The sequence below is a fragment of the Osmerus mordax genome, chromosome 25 (genome assembly GCF_038355195.1).
Source record: "Osmerus mordax isolate fOsmMor3 chromosome 25, fOsmMor3.pri, whole genome shotgun sequence".
In the NCBI taxonomy this organism is placed as follows: Eukaryota; Metazoa; Chordata; class Actinopteri; order Osmeriformes; family Osmeridae; genus Osmerus; species Osmerus mordax.
The window spans coordinates 2,929,376-2,949,085 of NC_090074.1; the positions used below are offsets into that span (position 1 = coordinate 2,929,376).

General features: G+C 44.1%; 1 protein-coding gene across 3 annotated transcripts; it reads right to left on the reverse strand.

Annotated features, from left to right (window-relative positions):
* Positions 1-10: 10 nt before the first annotated feature.
* LOC136933528 (NLR family CARD domain-containing protein 3-like) lies at positions 11-15,037 on the reverse strand. Of its 3 annotated transcripts, XM_067228960.1 has the most exons (13): positions 14,814-15,037; positions 14,010-14,123; positions 13,011-13,124; positions 12,017-12,130; positions 10,648-10,889; positions 8,730-10,530; positions 8,414-8,587; positions 7,403-7,576; positions 5,694-5,867; positions 4,370-4,522; positions 3,867-3,913; positions 2,149-2,219; positions 11-164 (listed from the first exon to the last, which is right to left on the reverse strand). In XM_067228960.1, exons 1-13 carry the CDS (start codon positions 14,984-14,986, stop codon positions 108-110), a joined length of 3,408 nt encoding a protein of 1,135 aa, XP_067085061.1. In that variant the 5' UTR covers positions 14,987-15,037; the 3' UTR covers positions 11-107. The 3 variants fall into 3 exon arrangements, with proteins under 3 accessions (XP_067085061.1, XP_067085059.1, XP_067085060.1); XM_067228958.1 differs by lacking the exon at positions 11-164 and having other exon boundaries at positions 1,410-2,219; XM_067228959.1 differs by lacking the exons at positions 11-164; positions 12,017-12,130 and having other exon boundaries at positions 1,410-2,219.
* Positions 15,038-19,710: the final 4,673 nt, after the last annotated feature.

Genomic DNA, 19,710 nt, shown 5'->3' on the forward strand with positions numbered 1-19,710 from the left:
CAATGAATAACAGGCTTAATGAGAGTCCATCAGAAATTATTCTTGTGTGTCTCAGTCACTCGTGCACGTTGTCCAAGTGTACACAACCGTTACCGTAGAAACAGATGTTAGTCGGCTACTCGCGTCAGTTGAGATGAACTTACGTCAATACACGTGCTCTTGTTCTGTTTTGACACAAAAACAATGTTGAGGATTTATATGAGCAGATAATGCATGCTACTTCTGTGTTATTGGGATAGGTAGTGAATAGAGACAGGAAATGTAGGGGTAAGACCACACACTGCACACTTCCATTGACCGTGGCTTCTCTCGTCTTTCCGACACCCTTGATGCAGTGTCTAGTCTTGGCCACAAGAGGGCTGTATAGCAAAGTTTGTATTTTTGAAATAACTGCATGGCTAAGGTATTACATAACATTTTACATATTATTCTTTTAGCAGACTTTTCATCTAAAGAGACGTACAAATAGTGCATATCCCATATGCTGGTTGAGATTATTATAAAAAATGAAAAAACATTGAAGCAAATATTCATATAGAACTTCCATTGTTAGCAATGGAAGAAGTTAGTCACTACTATTATAATATAAAAAGGTTTCTCATTCAGGTCACAGCACTTTCCACTGACGATGTGAGGAAGAGGGTGGGTTTGTTAACGATGTATTTCCGGTTCGGATACTCTTACTTTGGTGGAGACCGGATGTTGTTGCTGCGTGGTTATAGTGTGAGTTGTACCGGTGAACATGACCATTAAACTGAGTAAAGGAAAGTGTTTTCTATGAGTTTAACTCCCCCCACCTCTGAGAGCTCAGTCCACTCCCTCCCCCTGACCTCCACCCTGCTCCTGATGCCCCAGTCCTCCACTCCCTCCCCCTGACCTCCACCCTGCTCCTGATGCCCCAGTCCTCCACTCCCTCCCCCTGACCTCCTCCCTGCTCCTGATGCCCCAGTCCTCCACTCCCTCCCCCTGACCTCCTCCCTGCTCCTGATGCCCCAGTCCTCCACTCCCTCCCCCTGACCTCCACCCTGCTCCTGATGCCCCAGTCCTCCACTCCCTCCCCCTGACCTCCACCCTGCTCCTGATGCCCCAGTCCTCCACTCCCTCCCCCTGACCTCCACCCTGCTCCTGATGCCCCAGTCCTCCACTCCCTCCCCCTGACCTCCACCCTGCCCCTGATGCCCCAGTCCTCCACTCCCTCCCCTGACCTCCACCCTGCCCCTGATGCCCCAACCCTCCACTCCCTCCCCCTGACCTCCACCCTGCTCCTGATGCCCCAGTCCTCCACTCCCTCCCCCTGACCTCCACCCTGCTCCTGATGCCCCAGTCCTCCACTCCCTCCCCCTGACCTCCACCCTGCTCCTGATGTCCCAGTCCTCCACTCCCTCCCACTGACCTCCACCCTGCTCCTGTTTACATTGTGTGTGCATGTGTGTGTGTTTTTGTGTCTATCCTCCTGTATAAAACATCTTCATTTCTCCTTATTTAGTCAGTAAAACACTATTTAATTGATCACATTCAGTGGAACTGAGATCAAAGATAGTATTGTTGTTTGTCAATAATCAAAACAAAACAAACATTCAACACACACCAATATCTACAAACACTCTGGGATATCAATTACAACTGTATACAGTTCAATCTTCAATAACATCTATGTGAGCACAGTGTGTGAGTGTGTGTGGGCTATTCTATCTGACACAGGGACACTGAGGAATCAGACCAAACATAGAACCCAGGATAGAGGGGTTCAGTGAATGTGCTGTGGAATGTGTGCAGGTGGGTCAGTGTGTCAGAGGAGACTGTGTAGAAGGACACAGTGCCGGCCGGCCAGTCCAGATACACTCCTACTCTGTGAGAGTTGGAGGGGGGGGCAGATATGTACGTGCTGTTATCATTGTGCATGACAGAGTAACTGTTAGAACGACACTCCAGACTCCAGGACTTCTTATTCCATCCAAGCCTACAGTCAACACCCCTTCCTCTCCTGCTGATTTCTTTATATGTCACTGCTATAGAAACCCCCCATCCACTCCTCTCTGCCTCCCAGTAACAGCGCCCAGACAGACCCTCTCTACACAGCACCTGTGACCAGCCCTCAAATCTCTCTGGGTGATCAGGATACTGTTGCAGCTCTGTCCCGAATGTCACCTTTCTGTTCTCCTCAGACAGAGAGAGGCGTGTCTCTACTGTGTTTGGGTCCAGTGTGAGCTCACAGGCATCTGATGGGGGAGACACAATATATTACTGATGATCATCATTCACATTAGAATGTCTCCCCCTTACATTCCCTCCCTCCCTCCCCCTCTCTCCTCTCTCCAGAGAGGAGGAAAGTAGAGGGCAGGAGGACAGAGAAGGAGAGGAGGTCAGAGGACAGGAGGAGAGGGGAGTGGTGAGGGAGAGGGTGGGATCTATGAGAGGCTGTCTAGGGAAAAACTACTGAAACACTTGCTCATACACTCATAACTTGTGCTACCCCATGAAACACTCATACACATACAGTTCTCAGTCCAAATCCTTTTATTCTCTTCCAAATGAATGAATTACTCATTAAAATGACTTACTTTAATGTGTTAATTGGGTGTGCTCACGCCTTCGGCGAGCACAACCATCTCTCACATATACATTATTAAAATAAAAATAAAAATCCCTCAATATTTTCGCTACATAGACAACGCCGGTGTCAAAAGGGTTGTGTTGTTTGTAATTGCGTTACTTTGGCAGGAAGGGCCTACCGAGGCAGCCATTATCGGCGCCAACTAGGAAGTTTCAGCATAACATGAGGAGAGGGGAGGGGGGGAAAAGGCACCCCCAGACTATGCTAGGAGTACAGTGTGGGAACAGGCAAAAAACACCTCAGCACATTAGCACATACATTGTACGTTACAGAAACACATGACTTGCAACGGGGAGGGGGGGGGGGGGGGAGGGGGTAGACAAGCAGCATCTGGACCTGCAGCCATAGTAGGCGCTGGTCACAGACCCGCCAGCCACCCTGGGGGAACAAGCAATCCCCTCAGTGAAGTTTGGCTAGCAACAGCAGCTAGGCTGGCTTGCTAGTAGCACAATTCAGCTTCTCCACGCAGGGCTGAAACCAAAAAGTCGCTTTTGGCTTTGTTACTGACAATGATCGCTTCCAGCAAACTTCTTTTGAATTAGCCATTTCCCCCTAAATAAATATCAAGCTTATTTACGTGTTTGGTGGCATATTTTCAGTTAGCAGATGATACTGTTAGCTCTAGAATCGCGATTGCATCTGAAAAATTCTGCCGTTGACAACGCTGTTAGAATAGCTTGGGGGTTCAGCTTGTTTCATAATAAACGGACCCATCTGCAACCGAAGCAAGCAAGCACACCCTACAATTTCCCCAGAAATGGTACCCTCTATAGTTCAGGATGCATTGGTATGACATCAGTATAATAGTAGTAAAGCACAAGTGATGTGTATGAGAAAGTGTTTCAGTAGTAGGAGAGATGAGATGGGAAGGGGAGAAGAGAGGGGTTGAGGACAGGAGGAGGAGAGAAGAGAGGAAAGGAGAAGAGAGGAAGGGTGAGGGGGAGGGAGGAGGGGAGGAGAGGGGAATAGGGAGAGGTCTATGAGAGAGGGGAGGGGGACAGGGGAGGGGAGAGGTGAGGGCAGAGGAGAGGGGAGGGGAGGAGGAGGAGAGAGATGGAAGGGTAGAGGGAGGGGACATAGCACACACAGACGTACACACAGTATTGATGTGGGTAATTGTGTTTAATTATTGCTTCTAAAAGTAGTGTTTACAGTGTGTGTGTATGTGCATTTTTGACAGTGTCCAATTCACTAATGGTATTGTCCCTTGTATGACCTTGTGTACTAGAACCAAGTAGCAGTCAATACTCACATTTCCTATGGCCAGGTTTGATCCTGCACTCTCCACCATGATCAATACTGTAGGGATAAGCAGAGGAATTATGAAAATACACTTCACCTGTTGATAAGTGACTTAGCAACTAACTTTCTAAGTAAACATGTTGTTTCTATCTCATCATCAGAGGTGTATTCCAGAAAGCAGGTTTTACAAACTGAGACTAGCCCTGAATTCTGACTTGATGAACCCTAAGATGGAAAGCTCAGAGTTATCGGTTCCACAACAGCTGATCTGAGTTAGTTCAGGCAAGTACAAAGACATTTTCAGAGAGCAAAAAAAACCAACTGCAACAGCAAAAGAGAAGCAATTGGTAATTGAGTACATTTCAAAGCAGTATATCAATTTGATAGTTATATAGTAAACATGCAGTTTGTAATTGTATAATCATTAAATGCAAGGCCTATTAACATAATTAGATGTATATTCAGTGTTGCAACATTACATAAAGAGGTATAGAAAAACAAACATCTCCTTACTTGAGTTTCTCCAGTGCAGCAGAGAGCAGCTTCAATCCGTTTTCTCCTGGATGATTGTAGCTCAGGTCCAGTTCCCTCAGGTGGAAGGGGTTGGACCTCAGAGCTGAGGCCAGAGAAGCACAGCCTTCCTCTGTGATCAGACAGCCTGACAGCCTGTAGAAAGAGGATCAATGTTGTGACAGAATCCATCTGGGCCTCCAGAGTGAGTCAGGGGTTCATTTGGCAGGTGCTGTCATAGCTGCACCTTCCTCATTAGACAGAGTGACCCTTTCCCCCAGTTCAGTAAGGTTTTTTTTGTGTTCAGTTTGGTGGTAGTAGTTCTACGGAACCTCAGGACCAGAAGCCTGTTCAATAAAGCCCACAACAATAAAAAAAACTATGATGTCTATGACTACCTAACAAATTTGTCATGGTTATAGAGGTTCCATAAAGGCCAATTCTAGATCACATTATCTGACGAATTGAAGCCAGGTTCAAATAGACAAGGTCATTGCGGGTGGACCCTATTCAGGTCTCGACATTAAGGCTTGTCCGCTTGTCCGGGACAAGTGGATGTTTTTGTAGGGCAAGTAGAAGAGAAATTGACTTTCCCCACTGGACAAGTTAAAACTCAAACTAAATAAAATGCCATGTTACCTCATGTTATGTGCCACTCATTACATCTATTTTACCAATTTTATTTTACCAAATTCTGAATGAGCAAAACACAAAAAAGTGGCTTTGTCGCAAGATCTCTACAGGCCGTGCAGCTAATTTAATTTAATTCTCAACACTTGAACGGGGGCTTTTTACTTGAAAGAGGAATTATTTACTGTGTCGTCTCAGTTACAGTAACAGGGCTTGGAAATACTGTGACTTGCTAAAGTAGGCAAATGGCTAGTATAACATAACATTTCATGATAATTTCAGTAAATCAAGCAGTCTGACCATGAGCTAACCTGAAACAGGTCTTATGGTCACTATGGAACTTAAGCAATTTATAACAACTTCAGGCAATATCTTCAGAATTACAAATAAGGCATGTTTATGACATTCAGAGGAACTTTGTTTTAACTGTTGTCATTAGTTGAACATTGGAGATGTCTGAACCTGATCTTCCCATCCCATAACAGCAGCACACTGCTCCCTCATGTGGCTAAAATGAACAATGACGGCTGTATAAACAAGTGCTTTATTCATCCAGTCTGTAAAGTTCATCATCTTATAAACTTACACACTTATTAGAATTAAGAAGGAGAAAATCACCTACTCTCACTATAGGAAATATGATGTTTATTCATTCTTAATTAAATAATTTAAACATAGTAAATGAATGAATCCAGACCTCAGAGTCTCCAGTTTGCAGAGTGGATCCTCCAGTACAGCAGAGAGCAGCTTCATGCCTGAGTCCCTCAGGTCACTGTTGCTTAGATCCAGATCTCTCAGAAGGGAGGAGTTTGACTTCAGAGCTGAAGCCAGAGAAGCACAGTGTTCCTCTTTGAGGAGACAGTCTGACAACCTGTAAAAGGATCATTACACGATTACAAACAGCACTAACCTGAAACAGGTCTTATGGTCACTGTGGAACTTGAGCAATTTATAACAACTTCTGGAAATATCTTTAGAATTATAAATAATAAGGCATGTTTATTACATTCACACTAACTTTGTTTCAACTGTTTTTTTTTTTTAAAGGGGTCATTGATTGCAGAACCGAATTTACCTTGTCACAGTTGAATAACGACAGTTCCGTGGGTAAAATGGAAATACAGTGAACCTCAAAGTCCATTGACACCTCTTTCCTATGTAAATCTCACAATTAAAAAATGTAGCTGTAAAACAGACGGTTTTGAAAAAAGGCTCCACATTTTTGGGCTCTGGTCTGTACCTTTGTCACGCCCCAAAATGTACTGCTAGTGCTCTGTGTACTTCCACAGAATTACAAAGAAGAACGTTTTTCTAGCATATTGAAAATAGACTACGGTGGTAAGTGCAGTGTTCCAGGCTGTACAGGGAATGCTGACACCAAACACTCGACGGGCTGTGATGTTTGTCTATGAGAAGATCCTGTGCGGTTCGACCCTCAATTACACATTTGCTCGAACCTTTTCACCGATGACAGTTTTGAAAACCTGGGACAATGTAAAGCAGGATTTGCTATGAAGCTGTTGCTGAAAAGAGGTGCTATTCCGACCTTATGTTCATCACAACAGCAAGCTGTTGATGTTGTCGCTAACAGTTATTAGCAATGCTAACGTATCCTGCCTGTATCTAGCATCGGTAGAATGTGTGATGATTTAGTTTATTGGCAATGGGGCTAACGTTATTTCATGTTCCTGACTGTGTTTCATTCAAATAAATAACCTGTGTTGTCATATAAATCTACAATTCAAGATGCATGTTTGTCCAGATCTATTTTTCAGCAAGATAGCTAGAGCTAACTGAAGCTGAGTTGAATCACGATAGTTTGTTTGCTAAGCTGTAGTGCTAACGTTACCCACCTAAGTCCATCCTGTTTGCTTCGACAACAGAAGTGGAAACAACTAACGTTATCATTCCAAATGATATCTAGTCAATCTGTTGAAAATAGTGTTATGTAGACACCCTAGAATAGATTTACTTGTAGGTTTTTATTTAAAGTCTCCACCTTCGATGTTTCAGTGAGTGCTGTTGGCCGTGTTGCGTCTTTGCTCCGCAGCTTCACTTGTTGTAAACCAACCAATAAGCGTGCAGCTCATCTATATATTCATGAGCATACCATAAAAGGGAGAAAAGCTCTCGTTTTTTCACAGGAAGCATCAGGGCTCGAAGAACAGCACCCGGGCCATTTTCAGCCCAACCATATTTGGAGACCTTAAGGAATAGTGTGAAATACCCCCCAAAAAACTGTCAATCACCCCTTTAAATTGTATGCGTTCTGCTGCCATGCGACTAGCGTTGGTCACGGTTTGGAATGAAAGGGAGAAAACAGGACAGAGTAACACAGTTGCTTAGGCGGCCGCCTTAGCTGCAAAGTGCTGCGGGAAACCCTGTAATAAATGAATGAATCCAGACCTCAGAGTCTCCAGTTTGCAGAGTGGATCCTCCAGTACAGCAGAGAGCAGCTTCATGCCTGAATCCCTCAGGTAAATGTTGCTTAGATCCAGATCTCTCAGAATGGAGGGGTTTGACTTCAGAGCTGAAGCCAGAGAAGCACAGCCTTCCTCTGTGATGTGAAGGGCTGGCAACCTGTAAAAGGATCATTACACGATTACAAACAGCACTAACCTGAAACAGGTCTTATGGTCACTGTGGAACTTGAGAAATTTATAACAACTTCGGGCAATATCTTCTCTCTGCCACTCTCTGGAAACTTCCGGCTTCTGAACTGGTTGCAGTTCCACTGTAGTTCCATATGAAGACGCTAATGGCCGAGTGCAGCACTTGTTTTAATTTTTTTATATGGGAAACACTGTGCAGAATTAATGGAGGTCTATGGAGCTATACCCCTCAAAATCCACTTTTCTCAGGATATCGTTTTTTGTCTAGTAATTCGAAAGGGGAGGCAAAAAAAATACACACTGCTGGGTTTTAGATTTTTTTAAGTCGCCTTGTTCTAAAAATACTTTTAAAATGTCAATGACGTCATACACATTGTACGGCCAGAGATACCGCATTACGGCAAGCTCTGGTCACTTCCTTTTTTCTCTCGAGGCATCAACAACACAGCTGACAGGTTAGACTCTCCCTGTCAATACACATGCTAGAAAGAGTTTTGGTTTGCTAATGTTGCTAATGCTCTGACATTCTGGTTCCGCTTCGGACGCCATCAAGCTGGATCTCTGGTCGTACTCAGTCCTTCACTAACCAATCAGCATTCATTAGCAGAATGCTAACGTGCTATGGGCAACAACGACTCACCCTGTACTCGTTCATTCAACTTTCGACCTATAATCCATGTTGAACATGCAAAAACTACAATCAAATTTGAGATCAGGTGAAAGAGACAAACTTAGCCGTTTAGCTCAATAGACTCCCATTCATTTTGCACTCGACCGCGATCATAATAAATGAATGAATCCAGACCTCAGAGTCTCCAGTTTGCAGTTTGGATTCTTCAGTGCAGCAGAGAGCAGATTCACTTCTGGATCCTGCAGGACAGTGTCCCTCAGGTCCAGCTCTCTCAGGTGGGAGGGGTTAGAGGTGAGGGCTGAGGACACCACTTCCCATGATGCATCAGTGAGTTTACATCCAGAGAGTCTGTTGTTACATAATAACCATGAAACAACTGCATGTGCTTCACAAAGACATGTTTAACATAAGAAATGTGTTTAAAGTGTGTGTACATTTGAGTAAATGTGTATAGTTGACATGTAAATGGCATGTTTACATCACTACTTACACAGCTTTTCTGCAGATCTTCATGGCTGGGAGCAGTCTCCTGTGCCCCTCCTTGGATGTGTTGTATTTCTGCAGGTCAAACTCATCCAGAACCTCCTCTGACATCTGCAGCATGTAGGCCAGTGCTGAGCAGTGGGTTACAGACAGGGCCGTGGAAGATTTCTTCTCCTTCAAGTATGCTTGGATATCCTGCTGTACTGAATAGTCTTTCATCTCCATCAAGCAGTGGAAGAGATTGATGTACCTCTCTGGGGAGATGTTCTCCCTCCACATCACCTTCAGGAATCTGACTGTCTTCTGCAGGCTCTCTGGACTCCTCTGGGTCTGAGCCAGCAGGCCTCCTAACAGCTTCTGATTGGACTCCAGTGAGAGGCCGTGGAGGAAGCGGACAAAGAGGTCCAGGTGTCCATTCTTACTCGTCAGAGCGTTGCCTACTGCCCCCTCCAGCAGGTCTTCCAAAGATAGATTCTCAGGTGCAGGTTCAAAATCCCATAGTAGGAACAGCTTCAGTGCTTCCCTGTTGTTGGTTGCGCAACAATGTAACGTGTAGACTGCCGAGAGAAACTCCTGAATGCTCAGGTGCACAAAGCAGTACACCACCCTCTGAAAAAGCACAGACTCTTCTTTGAAGATGGCCGTGCACACTCCAGAGTACACCGATGCCTCTTGGACATGGAGGCCACACTCTTCCAGGTCTTCCTGGTAGAACAGCAGGTTGCCTTTCTCCAGATGTTCAAACGCCAGCTTCCCCAGCTTCAGGAGAACTTCCTGGTCGGACCTCAAGATCTCCTCTTCACCTGTCCCGTTTCCTTCTTGATACTTCTGGTTCTTCATCTTGGTCTGAATGAGCAGGAAGTGTGTGTACATCTCAGTCAGGGTCTGGGGCATCTCTCCTGTGCTATCTGCTCTCAACATGTGCTCCAGGACTGTCACACACATGCTCGAGAAGACTGGAATGTGGCACATGATGTACAGGGTCCTTGATGTCTTGATGTGTGAGATGATTCTCCTGGCCAGGATCTCATCACTGCATCTCTTCATGATGTAGTCCTCCTTCTGAGCGTCATTGAACCCTCGTACCTCTGTCACCAGGTCAACACACTCAGAAGGGATCTGATTGGCTGCTGCAGGTCGAGTGGTTATCCAGATGAGAGCAGAGGGAAGCAGGTTTCCTTTGATCAGGTTGGTCAGCAGCACATCCACTGAGGTGGACTCTGTGACATCACACCAGCTCTGGTTTCCTCTGAAGTCTAGAGGGAGTCGGCTCTCATCCAGACCATCAAAGATGAACATAACTTTAGAGACAGCGAGGATCTCTCCATCCTCCATGTGAAGTTCTGGGTGGAAATCTCTCAGCAGTTGAAGGAGACTGTACCGGACATCTTTGATCAGATTCAGCTCCCGGAAAGGAAGCACAAACATCACATCCACCTCATGATTTGCCTTCCCTTCAGCCCAGTCTAGGAGGAACTTCTGCACAGAGACGGTTTTTCCGATGCCAGCGATGCCCTTCGTCAGCACAGTCCTGACGAGTCTCTCTTGGCCAGGTAGGAGCTGGAAGATGTCATTGCAGTTGATGGGTGTGTCGTGTGTGATTCGTATCCTGGATGCCGTCTCAAGCTGCCAGACCTCATGTTCATTATTAACCCCTTCACTGTCTCCCTCTGTGATGTACAGCTCAGTGTAGATACTGGTGAGGAGGATGGCATTCTCTGATGTCATGATGCCTACAATCACATGTTCAAATCTCCTCTTCATAGTGGCTTTATGAGTCCCTAACATTCTTTGGAGTCCACTCACAACTATGGAAGAACAAGGAGTTCATTATGTTTACATTAATACCAACACTCATGGCAAAGTACTGAAATGACCAGAGATAATTTAAACAATGTTGTGTAAAGATGAAGTGAAGCTCGTACTGGTGTCAGTGTTTCTCTGAATGTCCTGTTGTCCAGGTGGCAGCAGTCCAGGTTGTGTTCTGGGTCTCTTTCCACACTGTGGGCAGGTGTGGTCTGCTGATGGACCAGGCTGCTGCCAGGATGAAGAGATGCAGGCTCTGCAGAACCTGTGTCCACAGGGGGGGGAGACTGGATCCCTCAGCACCTGCTCACACAGCGCACACCTGGACTGGTCCTCTGCCAGGACAGCTCTGCTCCTCTTACTGCAGAGACATGATCCCATATGAACACCAGTCTCTCACACACACAGACACAAAAACACAGCACACTGCACACCTGAACTGGTTTAACTGAAGGCTTCCACTAGGAGGGGACATCTGTGTTCTAAACTCACATTGAGGTCAGTTAGAGATGGTGTTTGTGTCTACAGGAGAGTATCTCTCCAGGAGCAGGGTTGGAATATAAACCTACAGGATGGTATCTCTCCAGGTTCAAGGTTGTGATCAACCTCACGCTGTTCTTTTACATATACGTATTTTGGTGGGGTGGGCCTCACACTGTCAGGAAAATATTTTCTCAAGTAGTGCACAGAGTCGATGGAGTCAAGAAAGATTGAATTGCTTGCAGCATGCAGCAAGGAGACAAGTCTATGGTGATACAAAGTCGTCTGAAGTCTGAGGAACTGTCAGTCTCCTTTTATCCTAAAGTTCTCGCGTGTGTGTGCGCGCGTGTGTATGCGTGCGTCTTGAAGTGGAAAACTATATCTTCAGTTTGGAGTGGAAAGTTACAATATAGAGTTTGACCCTGGTTCCAACAATATGGAGTTTGACATCTGTTTAGCTTACTTGCTAAGTAAACAATCTTTACATGCTGAATAAGGGTAACGGTCAGCCTGTTTAACCCTCGTGCTGCCTTCGGGTCACGTGACCCAAAGGTTCATAACGAACCATCGTTGTGTTTACCCAATTTTACCCAATACAAAAACAAATAAAAATAATTTTCTTTTAACCATTCCAATGTGGGGGGTCTGAGACAGCCCGACAGTTAAAAGAAAATGCTTCACTTTGTTTTTGTATGAGGTAAATTTGTCGCAATACGACGGTGGGTCACAATGACTGATGGGTCAGAATGACCCGAAGATAACACAAGGGTTAAGTAATGGTCAGCATGTCTAACTTCATTTGGGGGGTTCCTTCTTTCTGCACTCTAAGATATGTTGTACAACAGTATTCTTTTAGCTTGCATAACACAAACATATACATATTTCTAATATAAATAGACAGATCATTTCAAAGCTGCCTTCTACCTCCACACACTTTTTACAGAAAGACATATTTCCTGAAAAATATTGGTAATTGTGAACATGGCTGCAGCAGACTTTAGTTCCTACCCTGACTCAGTGGTAAGATCTCCTTCTCTGAAGTTGAATGGGGGTTCCTTAGACCTGTCACTCTTCATGGACACACAACTGGGTACAGGTGAAGCTGGTCTCTGATGCTTGATCCTGTAAAGACATACAGCAGCTAAAAATGTAGCTAATCAAACCCAGCCATGCATCCATAGGCATAATAATTAAAATAGCTGACATGTTCCAATAGGATTTCGCAAGTACAAACATTTGAGATGGTTGAATACAGCTGGATAATGTGATAAACCTCACATTGTTGTTTTATATACGTATTTATGTCAAGACACTCACATACTGAATTAACAATTTACTGTAATAGACATTGGGTTGTGATTGGCAGTGTGGTTCTATCGAAGGGAAAACTCCCATCATAGGACAACTAATCTGGAGATAAATTGACTTTTGGTTCATGACTACTCAAGACTTAAACATGTACAATCATGACTACTTCACTATTGTATAATTGAACACTCAGTCGCCTAGTTGAGGAGAGTGTTGGTGGGGTAAGACATGTTATAAATATATAACCATATTTTTATTAGGCAAACATTATTAAAATATTCTTCAAAACAAAACTTTAAGAAATGATTTGTTCAGAAATCAATAAATAAAAACATGAAGAATTAAAGAGAATATTGGATAAAGGGTGGTTCAATCAGTAGGACAGTTGGGTTAATATACTCATTACATATTTACTTTTCAAATATTTGGATTTAAAGTCTACTGTATTGTCTCGCATTTGGAACAGCTTTACCCTATTATAGAAAAAACAAAAAACACTTGAATGGTCACAAAACACTAATTGAACTACATTCGTTGTAGGCCCCACCCACTTCCTGTTTCTATCTGAATACTGATCATTTCTGGGATGAACAGATATAGATAATGGTACAAAACCTTCTTACACATAAAGGAAAATATTTCCTGAAAAATATTGGTAATTGTGAAAATGGCTGCAGCAGACTTTAGTTCCTACCCTGACTCAGTGGTAAGATCTCCTTTTCTGAAGTTGAATGGGGGTTCCATAGACCTGTCACTCTTCATGGATACACAGCTGGGTACAGGTGAGGCTGGTCTCTGATGCTTGATCCTGTAAAGACATACAGCAGCTATAGAGTAAAAATGTAGCTAATCAAACCCAACCATGCATCCATAGGCATAATGATTAAAATAGCTGACATGTTCCAATAGGATTTCACAAGTACAAACATTTGAGATGGTTGAATACAGCTGGATAATGTGATAAACCTCACATTGTTGTTTTATATACGTATTTATGTCAAGACACTCACATACTGAATTAACCATTTACTGTAATAGACATTGGGTTGTGATTGGCAGTGTGGTTCTATCGAAGGGAAAACTCCCATCATAGGACAACTAATCTGGAGATAAATCGACTTTTGGTTCATGACTACTCAAGACTTAAACATGTACACTCATGACTACTTCACTATTGTATAATTGAACACTCAGTCGCCTAGTTGAGGAGAGTGTTGGTGGGGTAAGACATGTTATAAATCTATAACCATATTTTTATTAGGCACACATTATTCAAATATTCTTCAAAACAAAACTTTAAGAATGGATTTCTTCAGAAATAAATAAATAAAAATATGAAGAATTAAAGAGAATATTGGATAAAGGGTGGTTCAATCAGTAGGACAGTTGGGTTAATATACTCATTACATATTTACTTTTCAAATATTTGGATTTAAAGTCTACTCTATTGTCTCGCATTTGGAACAGCTTTACCCTATTATAGAAAAAAACAAAAAACCTTGAATGGTCACAAAACACTAATTGAACTACATTCGTTGTAGGCCCCACCCACTTCCCGTTTCTATCTGAATACTGATCATTTCTGGGATGAACAGATATACATAATGGTACAAAACCTTCTTACACAAAGGAAAATATTTCCTGAAAAATATTGGTAATTGTGAACATGGCTGCAGCAGACTTTAGTTCCTACCCTGACTCAGTGGTAAGATCTCCTTTGCTGAAGTTGAATGGGGGTTCCATAGACCTGTCACTCTTCATGGACACACAGCTGGGTACAGGTGAGGCTGGTCTCTGATGCTTGATCCTGTAAACACACACAGCAGCTATAGAGTAAAAATGTAGCTAATCAAACCCAGCCATGCATCCATAGGCATAATGATTCAAATAGCTGACGTTCCAATTGGATTTCACAAGTACAAACATTTGAGATGGTTGAATACAGCTGGATAATGTGATAAACCTCACAGTGTTGGGTCACCATACCTTTACTAGGCAAACATTATTCAAACATTCTTCAAGATTGTTGTGTGATTGGTTGTTCTTGTGTATAAAAGGAATTGTGAAGCATTGTTCTGTGGATTCTTGATATCCTGAGACCTTCTCCTCAGCTCTGGCATGTCCTACTCTTCCTCACCTCTTGCTTTCTCTCTCTGGTTTACAATAATCATGGTAGAGTAGGTAGGAGTTAAAAACTTCATTTTATAACATGTTTGCCTTGTAAAAGGTTTAATTAATATGCATTGTTATTAAAAATCTATTTACTTTAACTTAACTTTCACTATTCTTGCTCTGATGTAACCTTTATAGTATAACTGCAGTTCCAGGATATGTGGTTAATGTAAATACACTGTTCAGTTAACCACTCTTCTTTTAAACCTCAGGGAATAATTTTGGTTGTTTAGCCAATATTAAACCCCCTACGCTGTTTATCTTCCTGCAATTCACTTTGTCACAAAGAGTAACAAGACATTTCGTCTCTCCTTTTGACTCGTACCTTTTGACTGTGTCTTCAGTCTCCCCAGAGAGACTAATTTTAGAGGCAGGGCCCCCTTCCTCTATCTCCCCAGAGAGACTAATTTTAGAGGCAGGGCCCCCTTCCTCTATCTCCCCAGAGAGACTCATTTTAGAGGCAGGGCCCCCTTCCTCTATCTCCCCAGGCAGACTCATTTAGAGGCAGTAGTTCTCCTCGAGGGCAGCACCAGGAGAGTCCCAGCTCAGCCAGACCTGTAGAAGTGGGAACAAACAACACCAGTGTTACCTTAAGGAAGGAGCAGCTTCATATTAAACTAGTTTACTATTAATTTTGGACTGTGGCTTGGCCTTTATGATTATATAAATAATCCTGATTGATTCTTTTTGGCATGGAGAAAGGGGGAGTCTAATAAAAAATACAAAATATTGTTTTAAGTGTTTAAGTGGATTGCGCACTACCACAATGTTCAATGGATGGAGCTATACAGCCACAGATGTCTAGCGAGGGACAAGGCTTAGAGCTTGCATTTGCTGTGACTAAATGCTCAACATGAAACAAAATTCGTATTGATTCGGATTCTTGAAAACAAAGAAGAGAAGAAGCCCACATTCGGTAATTCCGTATTCGTTTTTTCGGTAAAGGACGATCTCTTATGTAGGCCTATTGTGCATTTGACCCAGACGTATAACAGGACTTTCACTCTGGCCTTCTGATTTAAATTACTAAACCATGCAAATATTCGTTCTTCTGATCATGAATGTAGGCTACATAATATTCGTATATTTACTGAGTTACTTTATGAAGCTATACTTCCTTCTACGTGACCTCCAAGTGTATCGTCCATTACACCGAACATAGTGCAGGTGTAATTGACACTTGTATGCTAACCCTAACCACTTTTCAGAAAACTCTTAGAGTTTTCTGAAAAGTGCCAACCAATAACTTATCACAATGATCTAACACCGGTTATGTGGATCTCTCTCTCTCTCTCTTAGGTCAACATTATATTCTGGAAAATTATTCCAAAGTACTTACTTAAAAGACTACGCTCTTTCTGTCGACGCAAAATGGATGCCTACAAACATTTTACTTTCTTTTTGAATATAGCGTTACGTCTTTTATTCCAGCCCACACCCACACAGCCAGGAAACACACGAGGGGCAGAAAGCTGCCAGAAGAGTCCGTGTACCGACTAGAGACAAGCACAAGGCAAACATCAGTACTTGGATCATTTAAAACATTTTCGTTCCTACATCTCCGACATCATCATATATCAACGATCAAATATTTTTTTACAGTGCGGTGTTTCAAAGTAACATTATGATACATTTCCATGCGTAGGCTACATTAAAAACACTATAAGACAATTATTAAGTTTTTTTGTGTCACTTGATAAAAGAGCTGTAGGTTGAATAGATTCATAAAAAAAAATCAAATTTAATCCATTTAAAAAATTGCTTGGCTCTCGCAGGACAAACTTAAATGTTTAGAGACTCGGCAGGACCGTACTGGCACTGACCAATAGGACACACTGGCGTGCGTGTGAGATCACAAGGTTCTGTTTGGAGAAGGGTTTAGCGTTTGGCAGAGAACAGCGAGAGCACGAGAGAGAGAGGAAGACAGGGATGGAGGGATAGAGGTTAATAGAGAAGGAGTTGAAGACCTGAAGAGAGAAAGATTAAATGAAGGGAGGGGTGTTGGAGGAACGGACAAAATGAACAATCGTTCGTCACAAACGCAGCGGTATGTAAAATTGTGCTGTACAGAAAGTACGTTGGCTACTTTATGCTATGTAGGCTCTGTTGTCATGGTGACATATCGGGGAGGGGGGGATTTGAAGCTGTGACTTACTGATCTCCAGTCACCTTTTCTAACCACCGAGCAATAAGCAATCCCATACAGTCTCCAATGCACAGGCATGTAGATTTCCCTCAGAGAGAGAGTGAGGGAGGGAGGAGGGGGGTTGGGGGGAACGAATCCTCAATCTCTGTTTTCCACCTCCTCGTTACCATGGGAACCTCGCACCAGCCAGCTGTCAAGTCAGGCTCGTGTCAGAAGCGTCCCTCGCTGGCACACAAGAGGGCAAGCGAACCCCCCAAAAGGAGAGAAGCTACACCAACGGGGGTCTATTATTAGTGGTCGGAGGAGTGTGTGTGTGTGTGAGAGTGTGTGTGTGTGTGTGTGTGTGTGGGGGGGGGGTAGCTTGAGCGTCTCTGAGTAACGCTCCCCTACAGTCCCAGCCCCTCCAGTCCCAGCCCCCTCCAGTCCCAGCCCCCTCCAGTCCCAGCCCCCTCCAGTCCCAGCCCCCTCCAGTCCCAGCCCCTCCAGTTCTAGCCCCTCCAGTCCCAGCCCCCTCCAGTCCCAGCCCCCTCCAGTCCCAGCCCCTCCAGTTCTAGCCCCTCCAGTCCCAGCCAGTGGAGCGGGTAATGAGCAGAGGAGGCTGTTCTGTCAGCAGGGCCTTCATCTCCTCACAGAGCTGGAGACAGCCTGGGGACATGCAGCAGGGTAATGCAACCAGCTGCAACACCACACACACACACACACCATACACACACGCACACAACACACCACCATACACACACACATACAAAACCACTGTGTATTTTGGCACTCACGCACACACTTTCACTGACAATAAACCCAGCAGGGAGCCAGTTGTTCAGTTAACCTCCTCTGTTACAGCTTAATAACACACACACACACACACACACACACACACACACACACACACACACACACACACACACACACGGGGGGGTCCTGGGGGTGCGAAGCAGCCATCTTGAAAGAGAATATTTGATACTGTAGTGAAGAAGTGGACCCAGCAGCATTGGAGGCTGTTTAACAAGAAAGAACATGTGATGTCTCTGTTGGATGGATGGATATATAGACAGATGGATGGATATATAGACAGATGGATGGATATATAGACAGATGGATGGATATATAGACAGGATAGGTGGACAGAGAGAGGGACAGATCGGCGTTTGGATGGATAGATGTGTGGATACACACAGATGGATGGATCTATAGACAGATGGATGGATCTATAGACGGATGGATGGATCTATAGACGGATGGATATATAGACGGATGGATGGATCTATAGACGGATGGATGGATCTATAGACGGATGCATACATTGGTGGATGGGTGGGTGTAATCTGTATATGTTTATTGTATGCACTTTCCTGCCACAGTAAATTCCTTGTATGTGTGAACTTGCATAGCGAATAAAACAAATTTGGATTCTGATAATGTAGGGGTCAAAAATACTTGATGAGTACAGCAGTCCAAAATAATGTCTGGACCGCTAAAAACATCTACTCTAGTTCTCTGTACTTCCTAGTGTGGGTCAGTGACTGTGTAGTTAACCTCCACGGTTCAGCAGCATAGGTCTGTGGTCCACTAGAATCTGAACACCAATGACCAGCAGCCCTGTGGGTCTGCTGCAGTAACCCCACACGGCCACTAGAGGCCTCCAGAGGACTGATTATAAACAGGCTGGCTGTCACGCCCCTCCATGCGGATAGCCCGCTCTGTCTGCAGTCTCTCCCTGGCTCAGGCAGCTTCCTCACGCTACAGTCATCCACGGCTGTTAGCCTGTTACCATACCAACAGGCCCCCGACATCATCCATTAAAAGACCACGTGCTATTGGCTGTGACAGGAATAACTATGGCGGATGACATCCACCCCCCCCCTCCACCTTCTAGAAAATGCAACTTTATTTTCTTCTTCTCATTCTAACCCTCATAGTCATGAATGCTTGCTGCCCCCTCGTGTGGCGAGATGGTGTAACTGCGGCCTTTCATGTTCTCTCCACCTGCATAGTCTCCTCCTTCCAGTATGTCATGGTGGGCAGTCACTGAAAGTGTGTGTGTGTGTTAGTGATTGTATTTGTGTGTGTGTTAATGCATGTGTGCTTGCGTTTAGTCATGTCTGTGTATGCGTGTGTGCTTGTGCCTGTGTGCTAGCGTGTATTTGTGTCTGTGTGCGCGTTCATGTGTGTGTCTGTGTGTGTATGTGTGTTCATGTGTGTGTGTGTGTCGGTGGTGGGGGTCCAGGAAGAGATGACGTCACTTACCGCAAAGTGTCCTGGAAGCGGTCCAAGAACAACAGAAACAAACCATCGCTCACTTCCTTAGCCTGCTGTGCATGATGGGACACTTTAAACAAGTGCTCTAAAGTCAACGCTTTGTTGCTTTAAGAGCAGCGAGGCGATAATCCATCACCAAGAACACTGGAGCGCTCAGACCTCGGAACGTTCCGGACTCCTGCAATGAACTCTGGGTGCTGTAGTCCCCCACTTGAACAAACACACTTAAACAGTAGCTGAACGGACTACAGGTGAGGTGAATGGTGTTTTGCCTCTGGATTTCTGTGTCTGTGTAGTACTATTCTAAACAGGACTCGAGTCGGTAGTCCTCGATGACTCCTCCAGTATTTCTCTCGAGGCCCAAAAGACTGAACATGTCAGTGACAAGTTGTTGAAGAGGATTCTCACTGTCGACTCACCATCATCAGATTCTAGTAGGTGGACAGAGAGACAGAGTAGAAGGCGAGTACACAGAAAGCACTGCTTTATTAACTGCACTGGTCAACCCCATCACAGGTTGGAAGGGGGGGGGGGGGGGGGGGGGGAAGGGGGGGGGGTTCATAGTCGACGCAGCCATCTTTAAGGCGACACAAACAGCATGCAGATACAGTCACATGGAACATCATCATATTGCTTTTAAAGTTTCGCTTAAACATTGAAAGTGTACAAAAAGGAAAAAAATAGGTTTTTCGCACTAATGAAAAATACTTTTTTTCGATTTTCCCTCCTACAAAGAAGATTCTAATACAAGAAAATAAATATTGCAAAAAAAGCCAAAAAATAATTTAAAATAGCTCTTCTTTTTAATATATGTTCAATA

Coding starts and splice junctions, on each gene's coding strand:
- LOC136933528 (XM_067228958.1), bottom strand. CDS start 14,986: ATGAGTCTGCCTGGGGAGATAGAGGAAGGGGGCCCTGCCTCTAAAATG. Junction 13,125..14,009: donor GATCTTACCACTGAGTCAGG/GTAGGAACTAAA, acceptor ATGTCTTTACAG/GATCAAGCATCAGAGACCAG. Junction 5,868..7,402: donor TGCAAACTGGAGACTCTGAG/GTCTGGATTCAT, acceptor ATCCTTTTACAG/GTTGTCAGACTGTCTCCTCA.